This window comes from Lagenorhynchus albirostris, chromosome 14 (genome assembly GCF_949774975.1).
Source record: "Lagenorhynchus albirostris chromosome 14, mLagAlb1.1, whole genome shotgun sequence".
Taxonomy (NCBI): Eukaryota; Metazoa; Chordata; class Mammalia; order Artiodactyla; family Delphinidae; genus Lagenorhynchus; species Lagenorhynchus albirostris.
The window spans coordinates 88,112,302-88,134,845 of NC_083108.1; the positions used below are offsets into that span (position 1 = coordinate 88,112,302).

General features: G+C 50.4%; 1 protein-coding gene across 2 annotated transcripts in view; it reads right to left on the reverse strand.

Annotated features, from left to right (window-relative positions):
* Positions 1 to 22,248, reverse strand: part of GOLGA3 (golgin A3) — a 44,800-nt gene extending 22,552 nt beyond the window's left edge. The window contains exons 1-8 of one of the 2 annotated variants that reach the window (XM_060170389.1): positions 22,121 to 22,248; positions 16,438 to 16,750; positions 14,200 to 14,322; positions 11,269 to 11,381; positions 6,298 to 6,956; positions 5,522 to 5,633; positions 3,353 to 3,659; positions 948 to 1,150 (exon numbers count right to left, since the gene is read on the reverse strand). In XM_060170389.1, coding sequence (XP_060026372.1) covers positions 948 to 1,150; positions 3,353 to 3,659; positions 5,522 to 5,633; positions 6,298 to 6,956; positions 11,269 to 11,381; positions 14,200 to 14,322; positions 16,438 to 16,570 — 1,650 coding nt within the window. In that variant the 5' untranslated portion in view covers positions 16,571 to 16,750; positions 22,121 to 22,248. Of the gene's footprint in view, positions 1 to 947; positions 1,151 to 3,352; positions 3,660 to 5,521; positions 5,634 to 6,297; positions 6,957 to 11,268; positions 11,382 to 14,079; positions 14,323 to 16,437; positions 16,751 to 22,120 lie in introns of both variants that reach the window. The other variant, XM_060170388.1, reaches the window with a different exon arrangement.
* Between the last annotated feature and the right edge of the window lie 296 nt (positions 22,249 to 22,544).

A 22,544-nucleotide genomic window follows, 5' to 3' on the forward strand; every position in this document is an offset into this window, starting at 1 on the left:
GCCACCAGGGAAGCCCTAAAATTCTATTTTGTATATTTGTAGACTTTAGATTTTTTTAAAAAGGAGGATTTGGTGGAGTTAGTACTTTACATCCTCTACTTGAGAAGTAAAGTTTCAATGTTCTGAATATTGTAACAAAAAAGGTACAATATTTTACTTGGATAAAAAAAAAGTGGGGAGATAAAATAAAACCCACAGCAAAATTCAAAAAGAAGACAGGCTGACCAAGGCACCATCAGCACCCTCACAATCGGTCCAATTAGTCCAAACACTGAGATTTGGAGCAAAGTGCATTTCAGCATCTTGCCTACTGCTCCCGAGAGCATGCCTCAGCCCCGGTCACCCTGCAGACCTGGACTCACACCTGTTCCCACTCATGCAGAATTAGAGGCTGACACTCTGGTACCCTAACAACACAGGAAGAAAGCGAGGATATGGGAAATGAGTGTTCTCTGGGAGGATCTGGTGACCAGGCAGCTGGAGAGCTCTGCCAGGAGGTGGCGTGTGCCGCGCTCTGTGCACGTAAGAAACGCACCACAGGAGGCGGTGACGGCGCAGGAGAGCCGGGGAGCAAGCGGCCCGAGACCCCCGCAGGTGTGGATTTGACAGCTGGGTTCCAACGACAAAAGGCGACCCCAGAGAGGGGACGGGATGTACGACTCGGAGCGAGGAACACAGGACGTCCCAGAGAGGGGAATTTTAGTATTTAAAATGCTCAAGCAGAAGCTGTGAAACTCCCTGTGTCAGAAGATCATAGAAGGCGGTGACCCCTCCCCGCAGGGCCTCCCTGCCCACGTGGTGGGGTGTGGGCTAGACGGGTGCTCAGCAGATTTTCAAACAACCTATGGGTGAAGTCTAAACTCAGAAAAGTCGCTTCAATTTAGGGAAAAAGCAAGTGTTCACACCAGATGTGCAGCATGAGCCGCTGGCCACGGCAGGGGCTGTACCTGGATGTGGGCCATCTCGCCCTGCAGCCGGACCCGGGCCTCCTGGGCCAGAGCAAGCTGCTGCTGGTACCGCTGCCGGACACTCTGCAGGGACGCGATCTCGGCCTGGGACGCCTTCAGCTTGCTGGTCAGCGTAGTGCGCTCCAGCTGCACCTGCTGCAGTTGGCTCTGCAAGGCTGTCATCTGCTGCCGCAGGGCATGCACTGAAACAAGCAGAGACGCTCAGGGGAGCCCGGCCGCGCCAAAGGTCCCGTCAAGCCGGCTCCGCAGACAGCGGCGCACGCTGGGTCCCCTCCTCCTCGGCACGACGCCTTACATGCAACCTCAAGCGCCGAGCCACAGGTCCCGGGCATCCCGGCTAGGGTCTGGTCACTGCTCATCAACTGATCAACACACAGCCTTGTTTTGCGTGTGCTTCTGCTGAAAGACACCTTGCTCCACTTGCTTTTGATTCATTAACGCTGAACTGACAGTCGACAGCGCTGCACCTCGTGCCTGTGCAAAGCTTGTCTATCAATCACCCATGCTTTCTCCACAAAGCACATCACGGCATTCCTGCACTTAGGAACACCACACAGTGTTTGGGGTTAATCGTAAAGAGCAAAACCACCCCAAAAAGCACAAAAATGCAAAAAACGTGGCACTAAATCGACCATTAAAGGACACTTGTGGTACAAGAGCTGAACCAGGAAGGCTGAGCCTTTTTGCACATCAGGTGACCGCAACCCTTCTCTGCTCTGCACCTATCTGCAAATGACCAGAAAGAGCTGTGAGTACTGGTGGGCGTACAAATACATTTAGTGAATCGGAGAATTCACAATTAGCAAATCTACAAACAATGAGATCGACTGTGTGTCCACAACGTTGCCATGGGAGCTTTCTGGCTCAAGACTTCGGCATGATGACGTCTGTGAGTCATCAACAAGCTCAGGAATGGTATACACACTAAACCCTGCTGGTCTGCTGATATGGTCAACACTGTTGAGGGCAGGGCAGGAAGGGGAGCAGACAGGAAATCATAGCAGAAACCCAAATCATAGTACAAACAAAACCAGTCAATTACTTAAAAAATAAATTACACCAGGTATTTAAGAAAACACTTATGATTCTAATGATAGTTTCCAAAATTTTAAAACAGAACAAAAAAACACGATAGGATCCATGACCCCTGATGTGAAATCCTTGGGGATAGATGTGCCTCAGAGCAGTGGGGCTTTAGGATGGCAACAGGAGCATCTCCCCCGCATCCCCAAATCCCCCAGCCAGCAGACACACCGACAGCAAGGCGTGGGGAGGTGCGCTGGGTGCGGGTCAGTCTGATGCCTGCCGAGCTCTGGTCTGGCCATGCCTTGCAACCCAGAGCAATACAGAACTTCTTGGATTTTATAATTTTCTTAAGGGATTGGGTACCATAAAATGCTCAGAGACTAAAGTCAGTTGGCTGTTTTATTTCTCAGCTGGTGCTTTCCCCGCCCAGGATCCAGATAAAGTTTTTGCCACAGCGGTTTGTCACTTTTCCTTTATTTCATCAGACCTGAAACCTCGTCTCACAAGTCTTACGGCCAAGACTCCACGTCGGCGGACACCGTGGTCCTTCACAGAAGCCCCGCCGCACCCCACTCACGTCGCTCAGACGCCCAGACCTTGGGGACAAGAACATCATCTCTGCAGCCTGCACTGGAGGACCAGGGTCTGGGCTGACACGTCCTGGGCTCTGAGCGCCATTCTCCCACCCCCTCTCCCCCTCCTCCCGTCAGCACAGTGAGATGTCGTGAGCCCACAGACCACACTCCTTGGCGCCGGCCGTGTGTGGAGCGTGGGCTCTGGGAATGGAGTACGCGCCCCCAGGATGAGCAGAAAGCACGAGGGAAGGACACACAGGTCCGCTGTGCCTGGCCCACCAGCAACGTTCCCTGACTCCACTGTTCCATCTGTCTATCGTTCCAGGGGGGTTCCCACGGGGATCCAGCTAGACCCAAAACCTGAACTTATGGAAGGGAAAATAAAGATCTACTACTCGAGTGACGCTTTTAAATATTTTAAATGGCGCCTGCAATTCTGGAATAAGCAGGCAGATCTAGCCCCCAAACACCAATGGACTGAGAAGGCAGAAGAGTGGAAACGATTACTTCTGACAGTCAGGGGTCCACAGTCCATTTCTAAGACCTAAGCCGCCCCCCTGATGCGCATGCAAAAACGTGCAGAATTCCTCAAGCTGAACCAAAAACAACACTACTTTAGGCAAGTGGACACTTCATGTATAAATCAGAAGGGAGGATAACCGCCAGCACATTGATGTGACAAAGGTCAGTCCTCAGAGCAGACGAGACAACCCCTACCAGGGGCACAGCCCCTGGGAGCCTGCACGCGACTGAGGGACAGACATGCAGACGCGGGATGCTCACCTGTGTTGTCCTTGCTGAGGATGCTCCTCTGCATCTCCTCCACTTTGGCCATGAGTCTCTGGTACTGCCCCTCTGCCAACCGCAGGTCGCTGTTGGAGGAGGCCAGGCTAGCATTCTTGGCTTCCAGCATGTTCTGCAGAGCGCTCATTGCCTGCTCGAGGTCCCAGCAAGACTGCTTTAAGGTGTCCACCTCCGAACTGAGCGAGTCCTGCCTCTGCTGGCTGCTGTGGCTGTGCTCCAGCTGTGCCCGCAGCTTCGTGTGCAGGGCGGCCAGCTGCGCTTGCAGCTCGGCCTTTTCTTTAAGTGCCTGGAAAGACCCACACACAGCCACGCTGACATTCAGGAAAATAAGTTGCTTCCACCCTGCGTATTAAGAGGGCTGCCAAAACACAGCCAATGAGACAGAGGAACGTGTCCAACAGGTGAACTTTACAGGAAAGCACCATGTTTTCCAAAACATTCAGTCACCTCTAGCATTACAGTTACCCAAAAAGAAGGGGTTTCTCCAAACAGGCGCAAGAGGTAGGAGGGGTGAATACAGAGTCTGCCTGTTTTCCACACGGTGGCACCTGGGCAGGACAGCACGTGGGAAAAGCTCTGCAAGCATCCACTCACCCACAAGGACGCTGGAAAACATATTTGTCCAAAAAACAAAAAAGCGCACAAGCATGCACAAACACACAGTGTAAGAATGCCCGGAGTGCTGAGGGGTCTCTAAAAGATGAAGAGCAGCCAGATTCAGATCTGGGGAAAACAAAATCCACAGAACACGTCTGTGGGGAAAGGGTGCCATTACACAGGAGAGGCTCGGAGGGGCTGCGGCCAGGGCTGCCGGGCATGGAGCAGCCTGAGGCACAGTCTGTGCTACGTGGCAGGGCCGCGGGGACCACTGTCCGCGGCACCCAGCAGGGAGAGGAGAGGTGGGGCCTCGAGAAGCCCTAGGCCCCAGGGGCAGCTGAGAACAGACACTGAGCAAAGGGCACGACCCCTACCCACTCATCAGCACCTCCCACCCACCCTGAAGTCAGCCTATCAGGGTGTGTACAGCAATTTCAAAATGCAAAGAAGAGCAGACAGCTGCACGTCAACACGCAATAGCAGAAGACCGATGTCGTGAAGACAATAAATTCAACAAACGGAAGAATACCCAAAAAAGTGAGTTAACTGAGCAAACGCAGTAAGATTTTGTAATAAGCATAATCAGCATATTCACAGAAATACCAAAAAGTTTTGCACCCGTAACAATCCACAAAGATCTTGGCTTGGACACAACTGAAGAGCAAATCAAATCCCAGGAGGATAAGGAGGTAAAGTAAAAGCCAGCTAAGGTGCTTCGATTGTTCAGGGCGTCAAACTCAGGGGAGGTGGACATGCACTTGCTGAGGTCACGTTCTACAGGAGGACAAAGTGAAAATCGTGTGCAACTAAAATTAATCCTGACACCTCGGTAATCACCTCTTCAGTTTAGAGTTTTATGTACAGAGTCTGTGTCCCAGGACCGTGTGAACAAAAAAGTCATCAGACGTGAGAAGCACATTCAGCAGAGCAAGCACTCTCGCGTGCACGGCTCCCCCGCCCGCACAGCGCAGGCTCCTGAGGGGAAGGGAGAGCCTCCTGCCTCGACCTCACACCCCCCAGTGCTTTGTGCTCTCCCCCGTCTCCGTGCCAAGTGCAGAGGATCAAAGGCAGCTGAACTGAGTTACTCTAATTGTTGATCGGAAAGCTGAAAATTAAGGGATGGAAAATGATTCTTTAGGCATATGCTAACCAGACAAAGCAAAATTCGTATCAGAAAAAGTAAAGAAGTACTAAAGGGGCAAAGATGACAATTTCACCAGGCCAGAAAAAGGTGAAATCCACCCCAAAGATTTCATTGCCATGGACTGTTAGGTCTCTGACAGCAGAGCTAGGAAGCCTCCCAGGCAGATCCTGACGGAGATACAAGGAGAAACCACACAGAGCGGAAAACCAGCACACCTCTTTCTGTGGCTGACAAATCAAGTGGACAAAAATGTACAGCTACAGAAGACGAAGCTGCTGCGCTGCTGCTGCTGCTGCTGCTGCTGAAGCTTATTCCTAAAGACACGTGTAAAGCTGTACGCACGAACAGGAGCTGCACATTCTTCTCAAAGACATGGCACATTGATACATCCATCAAATCTCCATTACCTGACTAGCCTCTAATGATAAAGCTTCCAGCTGTCCTTCGAGTCTCATTTTTTCTTTAAGAACCTGCAACATTTCATCATGAGTTTCAGCAACAGAGCTTTCCATGGACACGCTGGAGGATAAAGGCACAAAGGATCAGGCAGTGGGAAGATGACCGATCATTGTCTTTCCTTTACACCATCCATACTCTCCAAATTCCACACCCCTCTGCTCCTCTCCCCCAATTAAAAAAAAATAAGTAAGTAAAAAAGATTTAGTGGCTTCCCTGGTGGCGCAGTGGTTGAGAGTCTGCCTGTCGATGCAGGGGACACGGGTTCGTGCCCCGGTCCGGGAAGATCCCACATGCCGCGGAGCGGCTGGGCCCGTGGGCCATGGCCGCTGAGCCTGTGCGTCCGGAGCCTGTGCCCCGCAACGGGAGAGGCCACAGCAGTGAGAGGCCCACGTACCGCAAAAAAAAAAAAAAAAAAAAAGATTTAGGTAGCGAGTCAAAGCTCTTAGGAATGCTACCGATACACCCCCGCCCACGGCATGGCCTTTTCAGCCACCACATGGCCAGAATGTCCTCATGGAGACATGAGCCCCCATCACATCTGTGCAGTTTTAGAGACAGGTCTACACAGATCCTGGAAGGCAGAATATCTTACCACTGCAGGTGATTACTCATTCGACCCAATTCCACTTCTTACAAAGAGACAGAGTGCATATAAATGAAGCATTAAAGACCAAGGGGGGACTCGGAGAGGAAGGCAGTGCCTCGCAGGCCCAGCGTCACCCACCTGCTGCAGATGCTGTCAGCCCGGCGCCGCGTCTCCCCGTTGACCTTCTGCCTCTGCTCTTGGCGCTCGGCGGCTGCGGCCTGGAGGACATCCGAGATGGAGGGCAGCTGGCCCAGGGCGCTGGCGGCGATCTCCTGGCTGCTGACCCCACAGGGGGCCTGGCGCACGCCCCCCGTGTTCACTGGAAGGCCGGCCGTCCCTCGGGCGGAGACGCTGCTATAGGAGGAGCTGTCACTCTCGGTCCCGTCAGCCTCGGACACATTGTCCCCCGTCAGGGACGCATCCTCCAGGCGGTCATCGGCCTCGGGACACAGGCTGAGCTCAGACACCACTGACGTCCCACTGCCTCGGTTCTGCTCCAGGGAGGCCCTGGCAGAGTCCGGAGCCGGAACATTTCCACCAGAATTCCGAGCGTCTGAATCTTCAGTTCTGTAATCAGCCAGAGACCGAATTTTGCTTGATTTGAAACTTTTTTTCTCCTTAGGATGTGCCAGGAGCCCTAAGCTGCCCACCTTCGGCCCCCGAGGGACGCTGGTGCGCAGGAAGGAATATTCTTTGGTCATAGCCACGGCACTGGCCCTCGGTAAGGTTTCTGGGTTCAACATGAGTTCAGGATCAAGTGTGCTAAAAAGTCTCGTTTTAGTTACAGGTTGACTTGACTGAGAAGGAAAAGAAAGTACAAAAATTATGTTTAAAATTGACAAGCAGCATTCAGAAATCGCCATCCAGAGAGGCCACGCCGATTACGCAACGAGGGCTCCCTGCACGCAGCCGCGGCACGGGCGTCCCGTGCTCTGTGACTCGCTGCCTCCACGGGGCCCCGGGTGAGAGCCAAGCGCACGCCTGACTCTGACCCGACGGCGTTTCCAAACACCCACCAGAGCACGTCCTTCCTCCTCACATCTGCTTCACACAATATTCCTGGCTATCCTCCCATGATAATTCTTTTACATAAACCTTGAAATTTTTCTTCAAGTTAAGAAAAAAGTCCTGTTGAATTAGAACTACCTTAAATTTATAATTACTGAGGGGATAATGAGCCACTTCCCCCCATTTATTTATATCTGTTGCCTGACCCTCGACAGAGGAAGTTATGTAGTGTTTTAGAGTCTAAACCATTTTTGTTGTCATTTAAATTTAATACTTAGATATTTTGTTATTTTGTTGATATTATAAATATTATCTTTTCCCACTAATTTCATAACTGGTGATACTAGGACAACTTGATTTTTCATATTTGTATTTGAAACTGACAATTTCTAAACCCCAATTATTTTAATAATTTTATATTTTTATAAATTTATAATGATAGCAATTTTTCAGTTGATTCTCCAGCATTTTTCCAAGGTGTTACCAACACCTGCAAATAACATTTCTCCTATTTTTTCAATATTTATATCTCTTACTTCTTTTTCTCATATCTTCATGTTAGCTAGAACTTCCCAAGTGGCCTTGAATGAGGCTGGAGATGAGGGGAGACACCATTCCTTGGCGCTGAATCAACATGACTTTCTCTTACGATTAATATTCTATGTTACTCTACAAAGTTAGTGCAATCCCAAAGTGGCAAGGAACAAGGTGGGCGAGGAGCATCTCAAAACGATGCTGGGATACAAGAGGAAGGATAAATGAGCCAGAGCAGCAAGGAAGAGTTAGGGGCGTGGTGCGTTGGACATGCCAGGCCTCCCAGATGGTAACACACACTATAAAGCTGCCATGATTAGATCCACTGAGAATGAGAAAAGAGTAGGTGGGCTGATGACACAGAACACAGCCCAGGAACTGGTCCAAGCATAGGTGGGGTCTATAGATATTTAAGAAGCACCACAATAAGGTAGCATTCCAACCAGTGGGGAAAAGAGAGACTACAAAATAAGCAATTTGAGATAACTGGCCAGCTGTCCACAAAGAGGCTCACTCCCACCTCTCACCTCCATCCAAAACACTGCAAGTGGATTAGATTTACACAGAAAAACCCACAACTTTTTAATACTTTTTATACTATCTCTTACTTATAGCATAAGAAGAAAACAGAGGTGAATTTACTTATATCCTTCAAACGGGGAGATCCTCTCAAATATGACATGAACCCCAAAAGAAGTAACAGCAAAAACTGAAAGTTCTGACTGTAAACATTCAAATCTGATGTGCAGGGAATTCCCTGGCGGTCCAGTGGTTAAAACTGCACTTCCAGGACTTCCCTGGGGGTCCAGTGGTTAAGACTCCGCACTCCCAATGGAGGGGGCCCGGGTTCAATCCCTGGTCAGGGAACTAGGTCCTGCATGCTGCAACTCAGAGCCCACATGCCACAACTAAAGAGCCCGCGTTCGGCAACTAAAGATCCCACATGCCACAACGAAGAGCCTGCACTCAGCAATGAAGACCCCATGTGCCGCAACTAAGACCTGGCACAGCCAAATAAATACATATTTTTTAAATTGAATGAAAAAAAAAAAAAAGACTGTGCTTCCACTGCAGTGGGCACGGGTTCGATCCCTGGTCAGGGAACTAAGATCCTGCAAGCTGCGCGACACAGCCAAAAACAAACAAACAAACAAAAAAACTGATGTGCAGCAAAAAGTATGCCAGAAAAGAAGTCACGGCGAACTAAGAAAAAATTGTTTGCAAAAATACTAGAAGGGGATAACTTCCTCATATACAGTACCAACATAACAAAAAGACAACCAACAGAAAAACAGACAAAGACCGACAAAGACACCCAAACAGCCAACACGCAAAGAGGCGCTGACTGTTAGGAAGTACTGGGTTTTTTCACCTATCAGAGGACGAACATTCAATTTTCATTATTTCTAATGCTACCAAGGATCTTACAGGCTGCTAACCGGAATGTAAACCAGTCCATCCTACGTGGAGGGCAATATATATCAACTAACATAAAGCCTTTTACCCAATAATTTGACAGTTAAGGATTTACCCACAAAAGTATACCAAGACACAAAACATTCCCTGCAACATTGTTTGCAATTTCAAAAAATTAGAAACCACCTAAAGTCAATCACTATGGGTTGGTTAATGCAATGCTGGTACATACACATGGTCATGAAGGATGAGGAGGGCCTCCACTGTGTTGATGGAGAAGGAGCTAAGGACAGGGGAGTGAGAAAGGTCGTGTGAAGAGCAGTGCAGAGAGGGGGCTCCCCCGCATAAAAATTATCACCACCTCTACGTGAAGGCACATGCGTGGAGATGCTCTCAAACAGGGGAGGACTTTCATCCATCATATCTACCATTTAAACATGAGGTTTGAACTACATTCCTAAATAAGTATCTTTCTACTCCTAGTTTGTTTTTGCTTGCCTGTTTTGCATTTTTTGAGTCGAGAATTCTGAGTTTTATCAAATACCTTTTCAGCACCTACTGAGATGGTCATTAAGTCTTGCCACATGGAACGACCATTATGATGAGTTCTATCAACAGATTCTCCCATTTTGAACTAACCTGTACTCTTAAAGAAAACCTCACTCGGTTTATGCTACTCCATGAACCGACAGGCCATGCTGATGGGTCACAAGCACAGCAGTGGAGAGCACAGCTCTGTGCTCAGATAGGCAGGTTCAAGTCCCAGCTCAGCCGGGGGCACTGGCAGTCACTTCAGCTCTGAGCTCCCCTGGGTCATGGGGAGAACCCACCCAGATGCCGATCTGCATGAGGACGGCACCTGCCAGGCTGCACTCTCCTCAGCCGGCCCTGCCCCGAGGGTCTCCAGAGCTGGGGACAGGTGGGGGCCAAAGTAGCCGGCATCTTGCTGCCTGCCTTCCTTAGTGCGGCGCGGGGCGGGGAAGGCAGGGTGACCAAGCAAGTGGGCCTGTCAGGTTGCTCAGACCAGTGTGTGATGAGCCCAGCAGCTGGACAGAAGTTATCTTACTGAGGCTAAGGTTTTATACACGTATATGCATACATATAATTTTTAAAGATGGGAAATGATGTGAAACTTCACGCTGAACTCCTGACACATTGCCTAACGTTGGATGACCCAGGCAGAGCTTGGACTTGTGGTGCAAACCCCTGGGAGGCAAGCTGTGGACGAGCTCGGCACACAGACACTGTCTGGTCTGTATCTTGGCTCTGCTACTTTACCGCAAGTTCCTTACCTGTCCGAGCCTCACTATAATGTCCGTGGGGAATTTAACACAGTGCCTAGCACATGTAATTACTACTGACTATTGACCATCATTGTAATGTTTTCTGGCAGGCCATCTGGACAGATCCCTAGAAGCCCCTGACCGGGTGGGAGCCTCTGTCAGTGCAGAGCCTGGCGCTGTCCCTTCCAGTCCGTTTACATTGGCTTCAGAGCCCTGACGCTCGAAAAGCCAAGGTTCTCTCTTGGGAAAACAAATGGCCAACCTTGATGAGGACCCGTCACTACTAAATCAATCCCCAAAAGCGTTTTTTAAGTTTGTTTAGTTTTAAATTCCTTTAATTTGACATTTTTCAAGTCCACAGAAAACTTGGATGAAGAGTGAAATGAACCTTCATACCCCCCTTTCTTAGAGTCACTCGATGTGATTAAAAAGACTGCTTTCATTGGTATCCTAACGAGAGTTTCATACCTGAACAAAACTGATTTTAGCAAAGCATATGGACATACTTATCATATGTGTGGGACGTGGCACATATTCTAACACTGTACAGCAAAGTTCAGTAGAAACTGTGCCACTTATACAGTAAACAAGCCAAACCCAGGACTGGCCGCTCAAGCACAGACAGCAGTTCTGCCCAAGTATTTGTTGCCCCTGCTTTTCTAAAGGCAGCCTTAGAGGGAAGAAGGACCAGACGGGGTGGGAACCAAAGGGTGGGAACTACATGACAAAAATGATCCTTGCAGAGAAGCACAGAAGCCCACCCCCCCCGAGAGAGAAATAAACAGCAGATCCTGGAATTATGTCTGACCAATTGCTGTTTTTCACACGTGAGGTTTTCCACTAGCTCATCCGAGAGAGGGAGACTCACTCTTTCCTGCTGGCGCTTCGCCCTGTACTGTCTGAGCTGCTCTTCCAGCTGCTTCCGAGCCTGCAGTCGGACCTGCTGTTCCTTCTCCAGGGGCACTGGAGCCTCTGTTGAGCCTGAGGTGGGGAAATGGCCATTTAGAAACTCACAATGCACCAGGGTACAGAGGACCAATCAGAACGGCAGCCTGGCTGTTTTGTGTTTTATTACCGATACGATTTAGCTTTGAACGACACACGGCTGTCTAGTTTGAAAGAAGTGTTTGCAGATGGAGAGAAAACTGCGAGCCTTGGACACTGACCACAGAGAGGACCCACCTGGTGGCAGACACACTGGCCAAGCACAGGGGCCGTGCTCGTGCCACGAGTGCATCGCCCCCTATGGGCACCCGGCTGGTAAAACAGGACACGCGCGGGGCTTTCCTGGTGGCGCAGTGGTTGAGAATCTGCCTGCTAATGCAGGGAACAAGGGTTCGAGCCCTGGTCTGGGAGGATCCCACATGCCGCGGAGCAGCTAGGCCCGTGAGCCACAACTACTGAGCCTGCGCGTCTGGAGCCTGTGCTCCGCAACAAGAGAGGCCGCGATAGTGAGAGGCCCGCACACCGCGATGAAGAGTGGCCCCCACTTGCCACAGCTAGAGGAAGCCCTCGCACAGAAACGAAGACCCAACACAGCAAAAATAAATAAAATTAATTAATATATATTTAGCCTGAAATTAAAAAAAATAAAAAATAAAACAGAACACGGGCAACCTGTGCCTTTTAGTAACAAAAGAACTGAACTTGAAATTGGTCCCAGTGTGAGTGTTCTGAGGTTCTCACCAAGCTCCAAGTCCGCTCCCTGACAGTACAGAGGAATGTGAGAAGCAATCCTGACTGGACAACGGCCGCTGAACTCGCCTTCTTCATGCAGTTATGTCTGGGCCCCTCACCTCAGTTTCCTGCCTGAGGCGACTCCAGTCCAGGGCCTCTGCTCAAGGACAGGAGGGGAACTACTCTGACAACTTTCTGGCTAATAACAAAATTTTAAATATCTAAAATCCAAACCTTTCACTTTGGTTAAGAAAAGGGCCGAACAGCGAGTGAAAGGGAGGAGAGCCCCAGGTCTCCCCAGGGGGGTCAGACAGCAGGCTGACGGGAGCAGAGAAACGCCGTAACTGAGCCCCTTTATGGGCGGAAGCATCTTCAACTGTGGATCCTAGGAGGTAAGTAGCTGCTGCTGAATTTCACTAGGAATTCAGCAGTGTTGTCACTAACTGTGCACTCATCACTCAAGAGGTCTCTCATACTTTTCACAACGCTGAGTGGTCCAGACAGCAGAGACCTAGGAGCTGTGGCCTCAGGCAGGGAACCCAAATCAGCGAGCGCAGCACCAGAGACATGGCCTCGGGGCTGGGCTGGGGGCAGGCGAGCCGGGTGGGTACCTCGGGCCAGAGCTAACATACCCCTCAGGTCAGGACCCAGGATTTCACACAACATCTTGGCTGACATGCTAACAGTTAGTTTACAGAGATGTTTAAAGTACGCTGTGGCCCTAACAAAATAATGCCTGTGAAGAACCCTCTAGTAACCAGGGAAGTGGGAGCTGCAAGTGAAACTATCAAGGCAGCATCACAGCACACCCATCAGACTGGTAGACTCAGAGGAAACAGCCTCTGTGTCCTCGCACAGGGCATCAGCGCCCTGGCAATGTGACTACACATGATGGAGGTAAACACAGCTGTTGCTTCTGACCATGAATTCTGCTTCTAGGGTGGAGCCCACAGAAACGAAAGCACCAATGCTGCAAACATGCATGGGGAGATGCTCACTGCAGTACTGGTCACGTGGCTCTTACCGGCCACACGCGGGGCTCCTACCAGCCTTAAGAGAATAGATACGGAGTTGCATCAGCTGATCAGCTGATGTGGGGCAATATCCACGTGATAAAGCTAGGTGAGGAAAGCACACAATAATGTGAGGGACATTAACCCCATTTTAAAAAACAATGACCCCCAAACCTGGCTGTTTCCAGACGCCTGTAAAGGACTATGTGAGAATGTGGCTGACCTGGACGGGAGGGGAGGGGAAGAGGTACTAAAGGGAGGATGAGGCTTAAAAACAGCACGTGTGAAATGATCCCATTAAGTAAAATCACACAAGGCTGTGTATGAAAACCTACATGTTAGAAAAAGGCCTGGAGGTTTCTAGGGCTCAGAGGCTGCCAGTTTGCAACTTGTTCACCCATGAATCCCCAGGGATTGCACAAAATGTACACTGATTAAAGTAACTCATAAAAGAAAGCCTTCAAAGTGTAACTGTCGGGCTTCCCTGGTGGCGCAGTGGTTCAGAGTCCGCCTGCCGATGCAGGGGACACAGGTTCGTGCCCCGGTCCGGGAAGATCCCACATGCCGCGGCCGCGGAGCGGCTGGGCCCGTAAGCCATGGCCACTGAGCCTGTGCGTCCGGAGCCTGTGCTGCGCAACAGGAGAGGCCACAGCAGTGAGAGGCCCGCGTACCGCAAAAAAAAAAAAAAAAAAAAAAAGTGTAACTGTCAAGATCAAAACCCCACTGGCTGCTTGCTCACCACCCAGGGTGACAAAAGACACGCATGCACAGGCCCTTTAAACTTGGGCCTCAAGCCCAAGTCACCATCAGGCCATGATGAAGTGTATCTTGTCTCTGAAATGGAGCTAACTGTTAAATGTACGACCCACCACAGTGATAAAACAGCAAATGGAAGGGGGGTGCAGGGCCTGTGCCTCTGAAGGATGGTGGGTGACAAGGGCCCTGGGGTGGGGGGAGAGGGGGGAAGAGCCCAGTGGGAAGATGCTTACACAGTTGCGTTTCTTGCATAGGAAGACTGAGTCTGAGGGACTGCAAAGCTTCTTTTCTAACACTGCCCTCAGCACTAGTCCCCTGAGACTTCCTTAGGTTGTCATGGAAATCAGCCACACCTGGAGAGGCTTCAGGACCCACTGACAGCGGAGGGTCTGGGAACTGTGGCGCCGGCCCATTCAGACAGGTGTCCCCTTGGCTTCCTCCTTCATCTGAAGCTCTGTCTACCTCGACACCGGCACCTGGAAAAGAGGGTGTGCTGGGCCATCACGGTTTTAACAACTCAAGCAGGACAAGAGGGGATCTAGATACGTGAGCAATCTCCACATGCCATGGATCTGTTCACTCTGAGAGGACAGCAGGATCGTCCCCTCCTGTGGGCGGTGAGGTGGGACAAGTCACTCGACCTCGCAGAGCCTGACACACTCACCTGCAGGACGCCCTCCTCACCCTCCGCGCTACGGCTGTGGAATTTAAGTAGTAATGTTTCCTTTGCATTTAAACAAGACCAACAAGAAATCTTACGAAAGTCTGTTTTTTAAAAAATAGCAAAAAAATCCTTACACATGCTTAAAACACAGTTGACGATGTTTCTAACAGGCGTTGTTAACAGCAGTGCTAACCCGTGTCACAGCCTCACGTTTTCAACGGGCTGATTCCAAATGAGAAATCAAAGGCAGAGTCAGAATAGCTGCTGAGAACGATTATGGCAAAGCTGAGCACAGAACCTAGAGTCCGTGCTCATGGCTGACAAACACCTGACGGATACAAAGCCAAGTTGACCAGTGGTGACTATACACGGCTACCAAGCTCACTCTCCTCCACTAACACTGTTACGAGTAGACTTGTTTATGCTCTAACTGAAACCTATTTCTGTGCCAAAAGGAAACTAGAAAGAAAGCACTCTCCCCGTGACAGACCGGCCAGTTGGCAGCCAAAGAGCCAGGGAGACGTGTGGAGGGGCTTCCAGGCAGGTGCCAGGGCCCCAGCACTGCAATGCCCCAGCCTCGCACAGGGTCAGCATCACTTGGCTCTCATGACGTACCCAGTATGCATCCAGGAAGTTCTCTCTGTGCCCAGGCAAATTTAAAATGGGTTTCTGTCACTTGAAATGTGATTCCCAACTAACATAGCTACTGTCATGCCTCTCTGAAAGGAAAACCAGAATATAAACGGGGCACCCCAGACACAAAGCAGAGCGGGGAGACCCACCACCACCCTGAAACAACCATCTGTTGTTTTACACAAACAGCCCTTCAGTCTCCTGCTGGGGTCAGGGTCGGGGTCGGGGGAGGAATCCTGCATCTCAGATCCAAGTTAATCGGGTCAGTTCTGCTTTCTGACAGGCTTACTTACGGATCTAGGAGAGTCTCTAAACCTTCCTGTTTACAAAACAAAGTCATTTTTTGAGCATCATATTGCACTTTAAAAGAAACCTAAAAGAAGGCCCAATAAATAATAAGACTTGATTGTTTCCAAACACAAGGCTAATTATGGATAAACAAATAACGATGACGACACACACACGGCCAGCACCACTTCCCGGGTGCTTCCCAGGTGCTTGCATTTCACATGGGCCCTCACGACCATCCCGAGATGCAGGTACCATTCATCTTTCCGTTTTCTCAAGAGGAGAGTGAGACTGAGATAAATCAAGGATCTTGCTTGAGGGCTCCTTGCTGTTAGTGGCAGACCTAGGAGCCGTCCCACTGTAGAGCTCTTGGTCTCGGGCCGAGCCACACTGGCCTCACCCGGCGTATAAGGAGCAGTAACCAGCAAAGCCATTTCAGGTGCTTGAGCACTGTTTTACAAGAACAGGAATGCAGTTTCTGCTAGTAAATCAGTAAATACACATGGTAACGATTTTCAAGCACACACCGACCAGGAAGGGGCATGGAATGGAGTGGGTAATTCACCCTGTACTTCCGATGCACAAATAACACATCAGCTAACATGCAAATGTGATCCAATAATCCTCAGATCACTAGTGGACCATTTCTGGATCCCAGTTAGTAAAATTCTGGCAACCAACCAAAAAGGTAGAATGTTAGGGCACAATGATGTGTCAGTGAAGACCTACAGAAGCCTTAACGGTAACCATGCTGCTCTGTCCTGCTGGAGCAGAAAGTTCCACAAAGTGTCCGTTCTATTTAACACGCGTGGTGCTTGATTCAAGGTTGGCATCAACTAAAAAACAAAACCAAACCCTCATCTGATTACTAAAAACACACTCTGAATGAATTAAAAAGTTCATTACGGTCTTAGACACCACAGGCTTCCTCCAAAATGCACGCTGACCCACGTTCTCCTGTTTGAAGGCAGAAAGTCAGCAGCACACAGAGTAACTGGTGACTTACACTGGGCTTCATCCCACTGGTCCAGTGATGTCAGGGAGCCAGTGGGCTCTGGGGGGGCCTCGGGGTGAGCTGAGATCCCACTGCCGGGTCTGTCCTCCAGCAGGCCTTCCTGTACGGCCGCTGCACCGTCCATGGCTAGGGTGACACGGGCTGGGCTGACAGTCAGGGGCTGCAAGTGAACTGCGAGCGAGCTTGGTTTCTGCCATCAGCAACGGCCGAGAGCTCCTGGGATGGGCCGCACCAGGGCTGCCATTTTCGGAAGATTTAAAGTCTCACAAATGGCCTGAAATCAAACCAAGTAATATCATGATACCTGACAGGAGAAAAAAGAGAAAAAAGGTATTATGAAACTTTGTTTGCCAGACTTGAAGTAACAATTCCAAGACTAACATTTGGTTCCCAATTTGCATCTGTATAATAAACAAATATAGATTTATTCATTCAACAAATAATCCTTGAGCACCTACAACATCCTAGATTTTGAGGATAAAATGCTGAACCAGCTCCACCTGGGCCCATCCCTACAGGGCGCCTGCACTGGCGCCGGCTAAAGACCGTCCCGCCAGGGTGAGAAGCTCCACAGTCGGCGCTAGAATCGGCAGAGGTGGCCACGGAGCTGGGGGTGGGCCTTGGGTGACTGACGAGCTGAGTCTGTATTTATTTAAATTTAACGAATTTGTGTGTAAATAGCAACATGTGGCCAGTGGCTTCTGTACTGGACACACAGGCCCAAGAGCTCCCAGGGCTCAAAGGGCAAGCCCCTGCCCCAGGAGACCTGGCATGTCAGTGCCCAGGCCACAGCTCAGATCCAGAGGGCAACATGGAAGACGCGATGGCGTGGGACATGGTAAACTGGACACTGTTGGAGGAAAGCACAGGGGGTGAGGACAGAGGGAAGTAGCCGTCCCGGGATGGGGGCAGAGACAGCATGTCACAGCAGGTAACCAACGCATCCTTCATTTCTCGCAGGATCTGCTATCTTTCAGCCCATCCTGCCAGGCTGAGTTTAAGGTGGCAAAACTTTGCCCGAAGTCTGGCAACTGGTTGTCACATTTGACGTGTAATGAGGATACTATCGCAGGTTTCAGGACAAAAATTTACATGACTTTCCTCCCCAGCTTACAAATCCCACAGAGACATTTCTGAAGAGCCTAAGCAGGAGCCGACTCTCACTGGACAGGCAGGTGCGCCTGCTTCTCCGCAGTCCTCGGTCACCCTGTCACCCACGAACACACAGCCTGGGGCTGGCACGACCTGGTCTACCCCGCGGTGAGGCCCAGCGACGGGAACCCAGTGGCGTTTGGCCCACAGCTCCCATCATCCACACGTTCCCCTCTGCAACCCGGCGCCCGACAGGCCAGCGAGACCATGGATCAATAACAGTGCTGTTACGAACATAAAAAGGCTATGGCCAATTTTTTGTGTGTGTGGCCACGCCTCTCGGCTTGCAGGATCTTAGTTCCTGGGCCCTCGGCAGGGAAGGCGCAGTCCTAACCGCTGGACAAGCAGGGGATTCCCTATGTCTACTATTAAGTGTAGAGCTAGTTCTAAGAGTTTGTACTTGAGAGGACCACGGATAGAAATGTGTGAAAACATGGGTAACTGTTGCCAATGCCCTTCTCTCCTTGACTCCAGGCAAATACCCATGGACCCTTCCATGTCTACCATCAGGCACTGCTCTCAAGTCCCTCCTGGGCCTCAGGTAAAGCACATGGCCCACTCGCTTCTGCCATCACGATACCCCCTGCAAGCATATCACATCGCAGTGTGTGTGTGCCTATCTCTTCCATCACGCTGTAAGATCCTGGATGCAGAAATCACGACTCCAAGTCTGCCCCTACCCCCTGGAACATCCCCTGCACAGAGCAGTGCTCAGCACAGGCTACTGACTTAAATCTCTGCCTCACCAAGTTCTACCCCTTAACAACCAAGCTAGTGGTTCCAAAACAAAACGATGACAGTATTTGCATCCTTGGTCATCCACAATGCCTTGTCAAATACAGAATAAGTCTGTTTCTACTAAACGCAGGTGGGAGCCGCAGTTCTAGTGAGGGCAAAGAACACCCTGGGAGGTATAAACTGGGAGAGCTGTACGTGAATGGTCACAGGCAGATAAGCAGTGACAGTGACCAGGAAGAGCGCGACAGCCAGTGGGACTGGACTTACCTATGGAAGACGGAACATGCCAACCAAAGGAGGGAGGGCACAGGGGCGGCCAAGGAGCCACAGAGAATGCGCCACCGAGGCAAGCGGTGACCACACCTGACCCTGACACTGTGCGGGAAAGAGGAACACTGGCCTAGGTGTTCATGTCCACTGAGGAAGGCAGGCCAAAGACAAATGAATCAGGCCATCTGAGCCCAGTGCCAACACACACTCCGCTCACTGGCTTCCCTTTATTTGGATTTCTTACTAAACAAGAAGCCTTCTGATTCCCAAGGAGCCCTACCCCCTCCAGAGATGGATGGTGCAGCCGCCGAGAGTTCGAGACCCTGTGACTGTGACTTGTTCTGGTAACTTATGAAGGTGGCTCCTGTTCACATGCAGCTCTTCCTGAAGCCAGACAAGAGATGGAATTCACAGACCGCCAGAAGCAGCCCCTGGTGAAGGGACACTTCTCCCTGTCCATAATACCCTGGCATTCTCCGTGTATCCTCAGCCTCCTGTGAATTTTACTTAGCATGATTCAGTTGTCCAGGGCCTCATTATCTCAGACGGCTGACAAACACAGGGCAAGGAGGGTCAGACAGCTGGGAGCACATCACAAGGAAGCTGTTAGTAGTAACATGCACACTCCATTTTGTGATTAAAAAGCAGAGATCAGCCTAATCGCAGTACTGTTTTTGACCACGTGCATTCTGCTCTTTCCCAGAGGGAAGAGATGAGGCAAACCGTCACTCAGAACTTCGCGAAGTGCATGTAACTCTAGGTCCATCACTGTCTGACATCAAGAGACTTCAGATCAAGAAATTACCATCTCAGGCACCTATGTGACTTCCAGCTTCCCCCGAGACAGAAGATTACATGGATTTGGTATATGCACATTAACAGCTCCATCTACCCCATCTTCTTTAAGATGTCCTTATCAGCAATCAGAAACAACAGAGCATGGGAATTCCCTGGTGGTCCAGTGGTTAGGACTCTGGACCACCAGCACATGCACTGCCGATGGCATGGGTTCGACCCCTGGTGGGGGAACTAAGATCCTGCAAGCCACGTGGGGCAGCCAAAAAGAAAAGAAAAACAACAGAGCATGGCCAAAGTGAAAACCCGGAAAGCCTAATGTCACCATATAGCAGTGTAATGTAAAGGACAGACTCAGGTATCAGACATCTTGGCTGCAGGTCCTGACTCCCCGACCCTCACCTGTGAGATCATGGGCAGATTTCTTAACCACTCTTAGCTGGCGATCTCATCAGTAAGATGATGAGAAAAAGAATAAAAAATCTGTGCCAGGATTAACTGCACACGTCCCATGAGCTCAATAAATAGCAGCTATTATTATTAGTGTTATTTTCCCTTCAATTGCTGCTTGTCAAAATCAATAGGTAAAAGCCAACTGAATATATTCTCATTCAAGAAAGTATACTGGGCTTCCCTGGTGGCGCAGTGGTTGAGAGTCCACCTGCCGATGCAGGGAACACGGGTTCGTGCCCCGGTCCGGGAAGATCCCACATGCCGTGGAGCGGCTGGGCCCGCGAGCCATGGCCGCTAAGCCTGTGCGTCTGGAGCCTGTGCTCCGCAACGGGAGAGGCCACAGCAGTGAGAGGCCCGCTTACTGCAAAAAAAAAAAAAGAAAAGAAAAAAGAAAGTATGCTGCTTTGATAAAGAAGATATGGTACACACACACACGCCAGAATATAACTCAGTCATAAAAAAAGAACAAAATTTTGCCACTTGCGACAACATGGATAGACCTGGAAGGCATTATGCTTAGTGAAATAAGTCAGACAGAGGAAGATAAATACTGTATGTTATCACTATGGAATCTAAAAAGAAAGCAAATGAACAAATATAACAAAACAGAAACAGACTCACAGATACAGAGAACAAACTAGTGGTTACCAGAGAGGTGAAGGGAAGGGAGAGGGGCAAAGTAGGTGAAGGGGATTAAGAGGTACAAACTACTAGGTATAAAATAAGTAAGTTACAAGGATGCAATGTACAGCACAAAGAATATAACCAATATTTTATAATAACTTTGTATGGAGTCTAATTTATAAAAACATCAGGGCCTTCCCTGGCAGTCCAGTAATTAAGACTCTGTGCTCCCACTGCAGGGGGCATGGGTTCGATCCCTGGTTGGGGAATTAGGATCCCGCATGTTGCACGGCATGGCCAAAAAAACAAAAAACCCATCAAATTACTATGTTATACTCCTGAAACTAACATAATATTGTAAGTTTAGTTAAATTTAAAAATTATACTGCTGCTTAAGGCAACTGGCTAAAAAGAAAAAAAAGGTTACTTTTGAATCTGAGTAATGTCAGATGACTTTTATTTCCTTTTCTTGCCATTCAAGGTCCACTGGAACTGAAGGCTATCACTCCAATAAAAAGTTATATTTGCAATATTTAAGGGACAATTTAAAATGTAAAAAAAAGAAAAATCCACGAGTCACCTGTAAATGGCTTACAACGTCCCAGTGGTTTTCAATCACACTGACAATCAAATCTAAGCCTCTCACCACGAACTAGGATGCTGCATACCATCTGACCCCTCCCTACATTGCATCCTTGTTCCCTATCATTTTCTTCCTTTTTCATTACATACTTGCCATACTTCTCTACCTCAAAACACCAAACGTACTCCTCCCTCAGGGTCATCACACTTGCTCTTCATTCTGCCCGAAACACTCTTATCCCACAGTTTTGCATGGCTAGTTTCTTGTCACAGAAGCCTTGGCTCAAAAGTCACCTCCGCCGACGGGGTCTCCTACAGACCCACCCCAAGCACCGCCCAATACTCTCTCAGCAATGACCTCATTTATCCTCCGCATCCCTCCACGACAGCGTGAGCTCAGTGAGGGCAGGGACCCTGACACGACTTCGGCTCTGGATCCCAGCACCTACAATGAACAGTGCCGCTCACACGACCGACACTCAACAAACAGTTGCTGAATGAAGGCCGAGCTGTTCACCTGCATCACCTGCAGACTAGTGACTACGCCTGACCCCACTGCCTCTGGAAGGTATCACTGCACCAGTGAAACGCCTCTAAGCACCCAGAATCGAGATGGAATCGAGGTGGACTGAGAGGCTGAGAGCACATGGGCTCTTTAAACCAGGCTTCACACTAACCATCCGACACCATGTCACACATGTCATCTTGACAGAAGTTCTGCAAAAGAACAAGACCAACAGCAGTTGTGGGCACCTCTGAACAGATCACTCCCCGGCACGGGTAGACAGCGCTCCGGAAGGGCTCGAATGTATGTATATTTATGAAGCCAGTTCCCTAACAGCTACACAGGCCGGCTTCCAGGCCCGGAGGCTACCAACGGTGAGAAGCCGGACTAGCGCGGGGCGTTGTCGCTCTAGGCGGAGCCGCAGCCGGCCCTCCGCGTCCGCCCCGGTACCGCCGCCCTTCGCCCGGCCCCCACTCCGACCGCGCCGCGGTTCCCTAGCTCCCCGCGCCCTCCCCGGCCGGAGGCCCTGCCCAGGAGCCACCCCGCGACCCTCACCCCGGCGCTGAGGAAGCCGCTGCAAATGCCCCGCCCGGCCGCTCAGGCGGAGACGTGGCCCCGCGCGAGGCGGAGCGCGGCGCGGCGACGGAGTCCGGCCCCCCGGAAACAGCCAGTGCGCGCAGCCTCCGTTCCGTAAGAGATAAGGTCCTCTTCTGCTAGCCAGCAGCCGCCCTCGGGGCGGGACTGCTCCAGCTGCAGTGTCGAGATCCAGCCCACTCACAATTGGCCCGAGGCCGATTTGAAAGAGTGAGTTTGGGGCTCTTTCCCTTGTCAGAAACGCAGCTCCCGGACCTGCCGGACCAACTCCAACAGGAAGCCGGGCAATTGAGCTTCCGGCGGAAGTGGCGTGCCTAAGCTCTGGTCCCCGCCCCCGCCCCGCCCCAGCTGTCAGTGTATGGGCATCCTGGCCCCGCCCCTACCG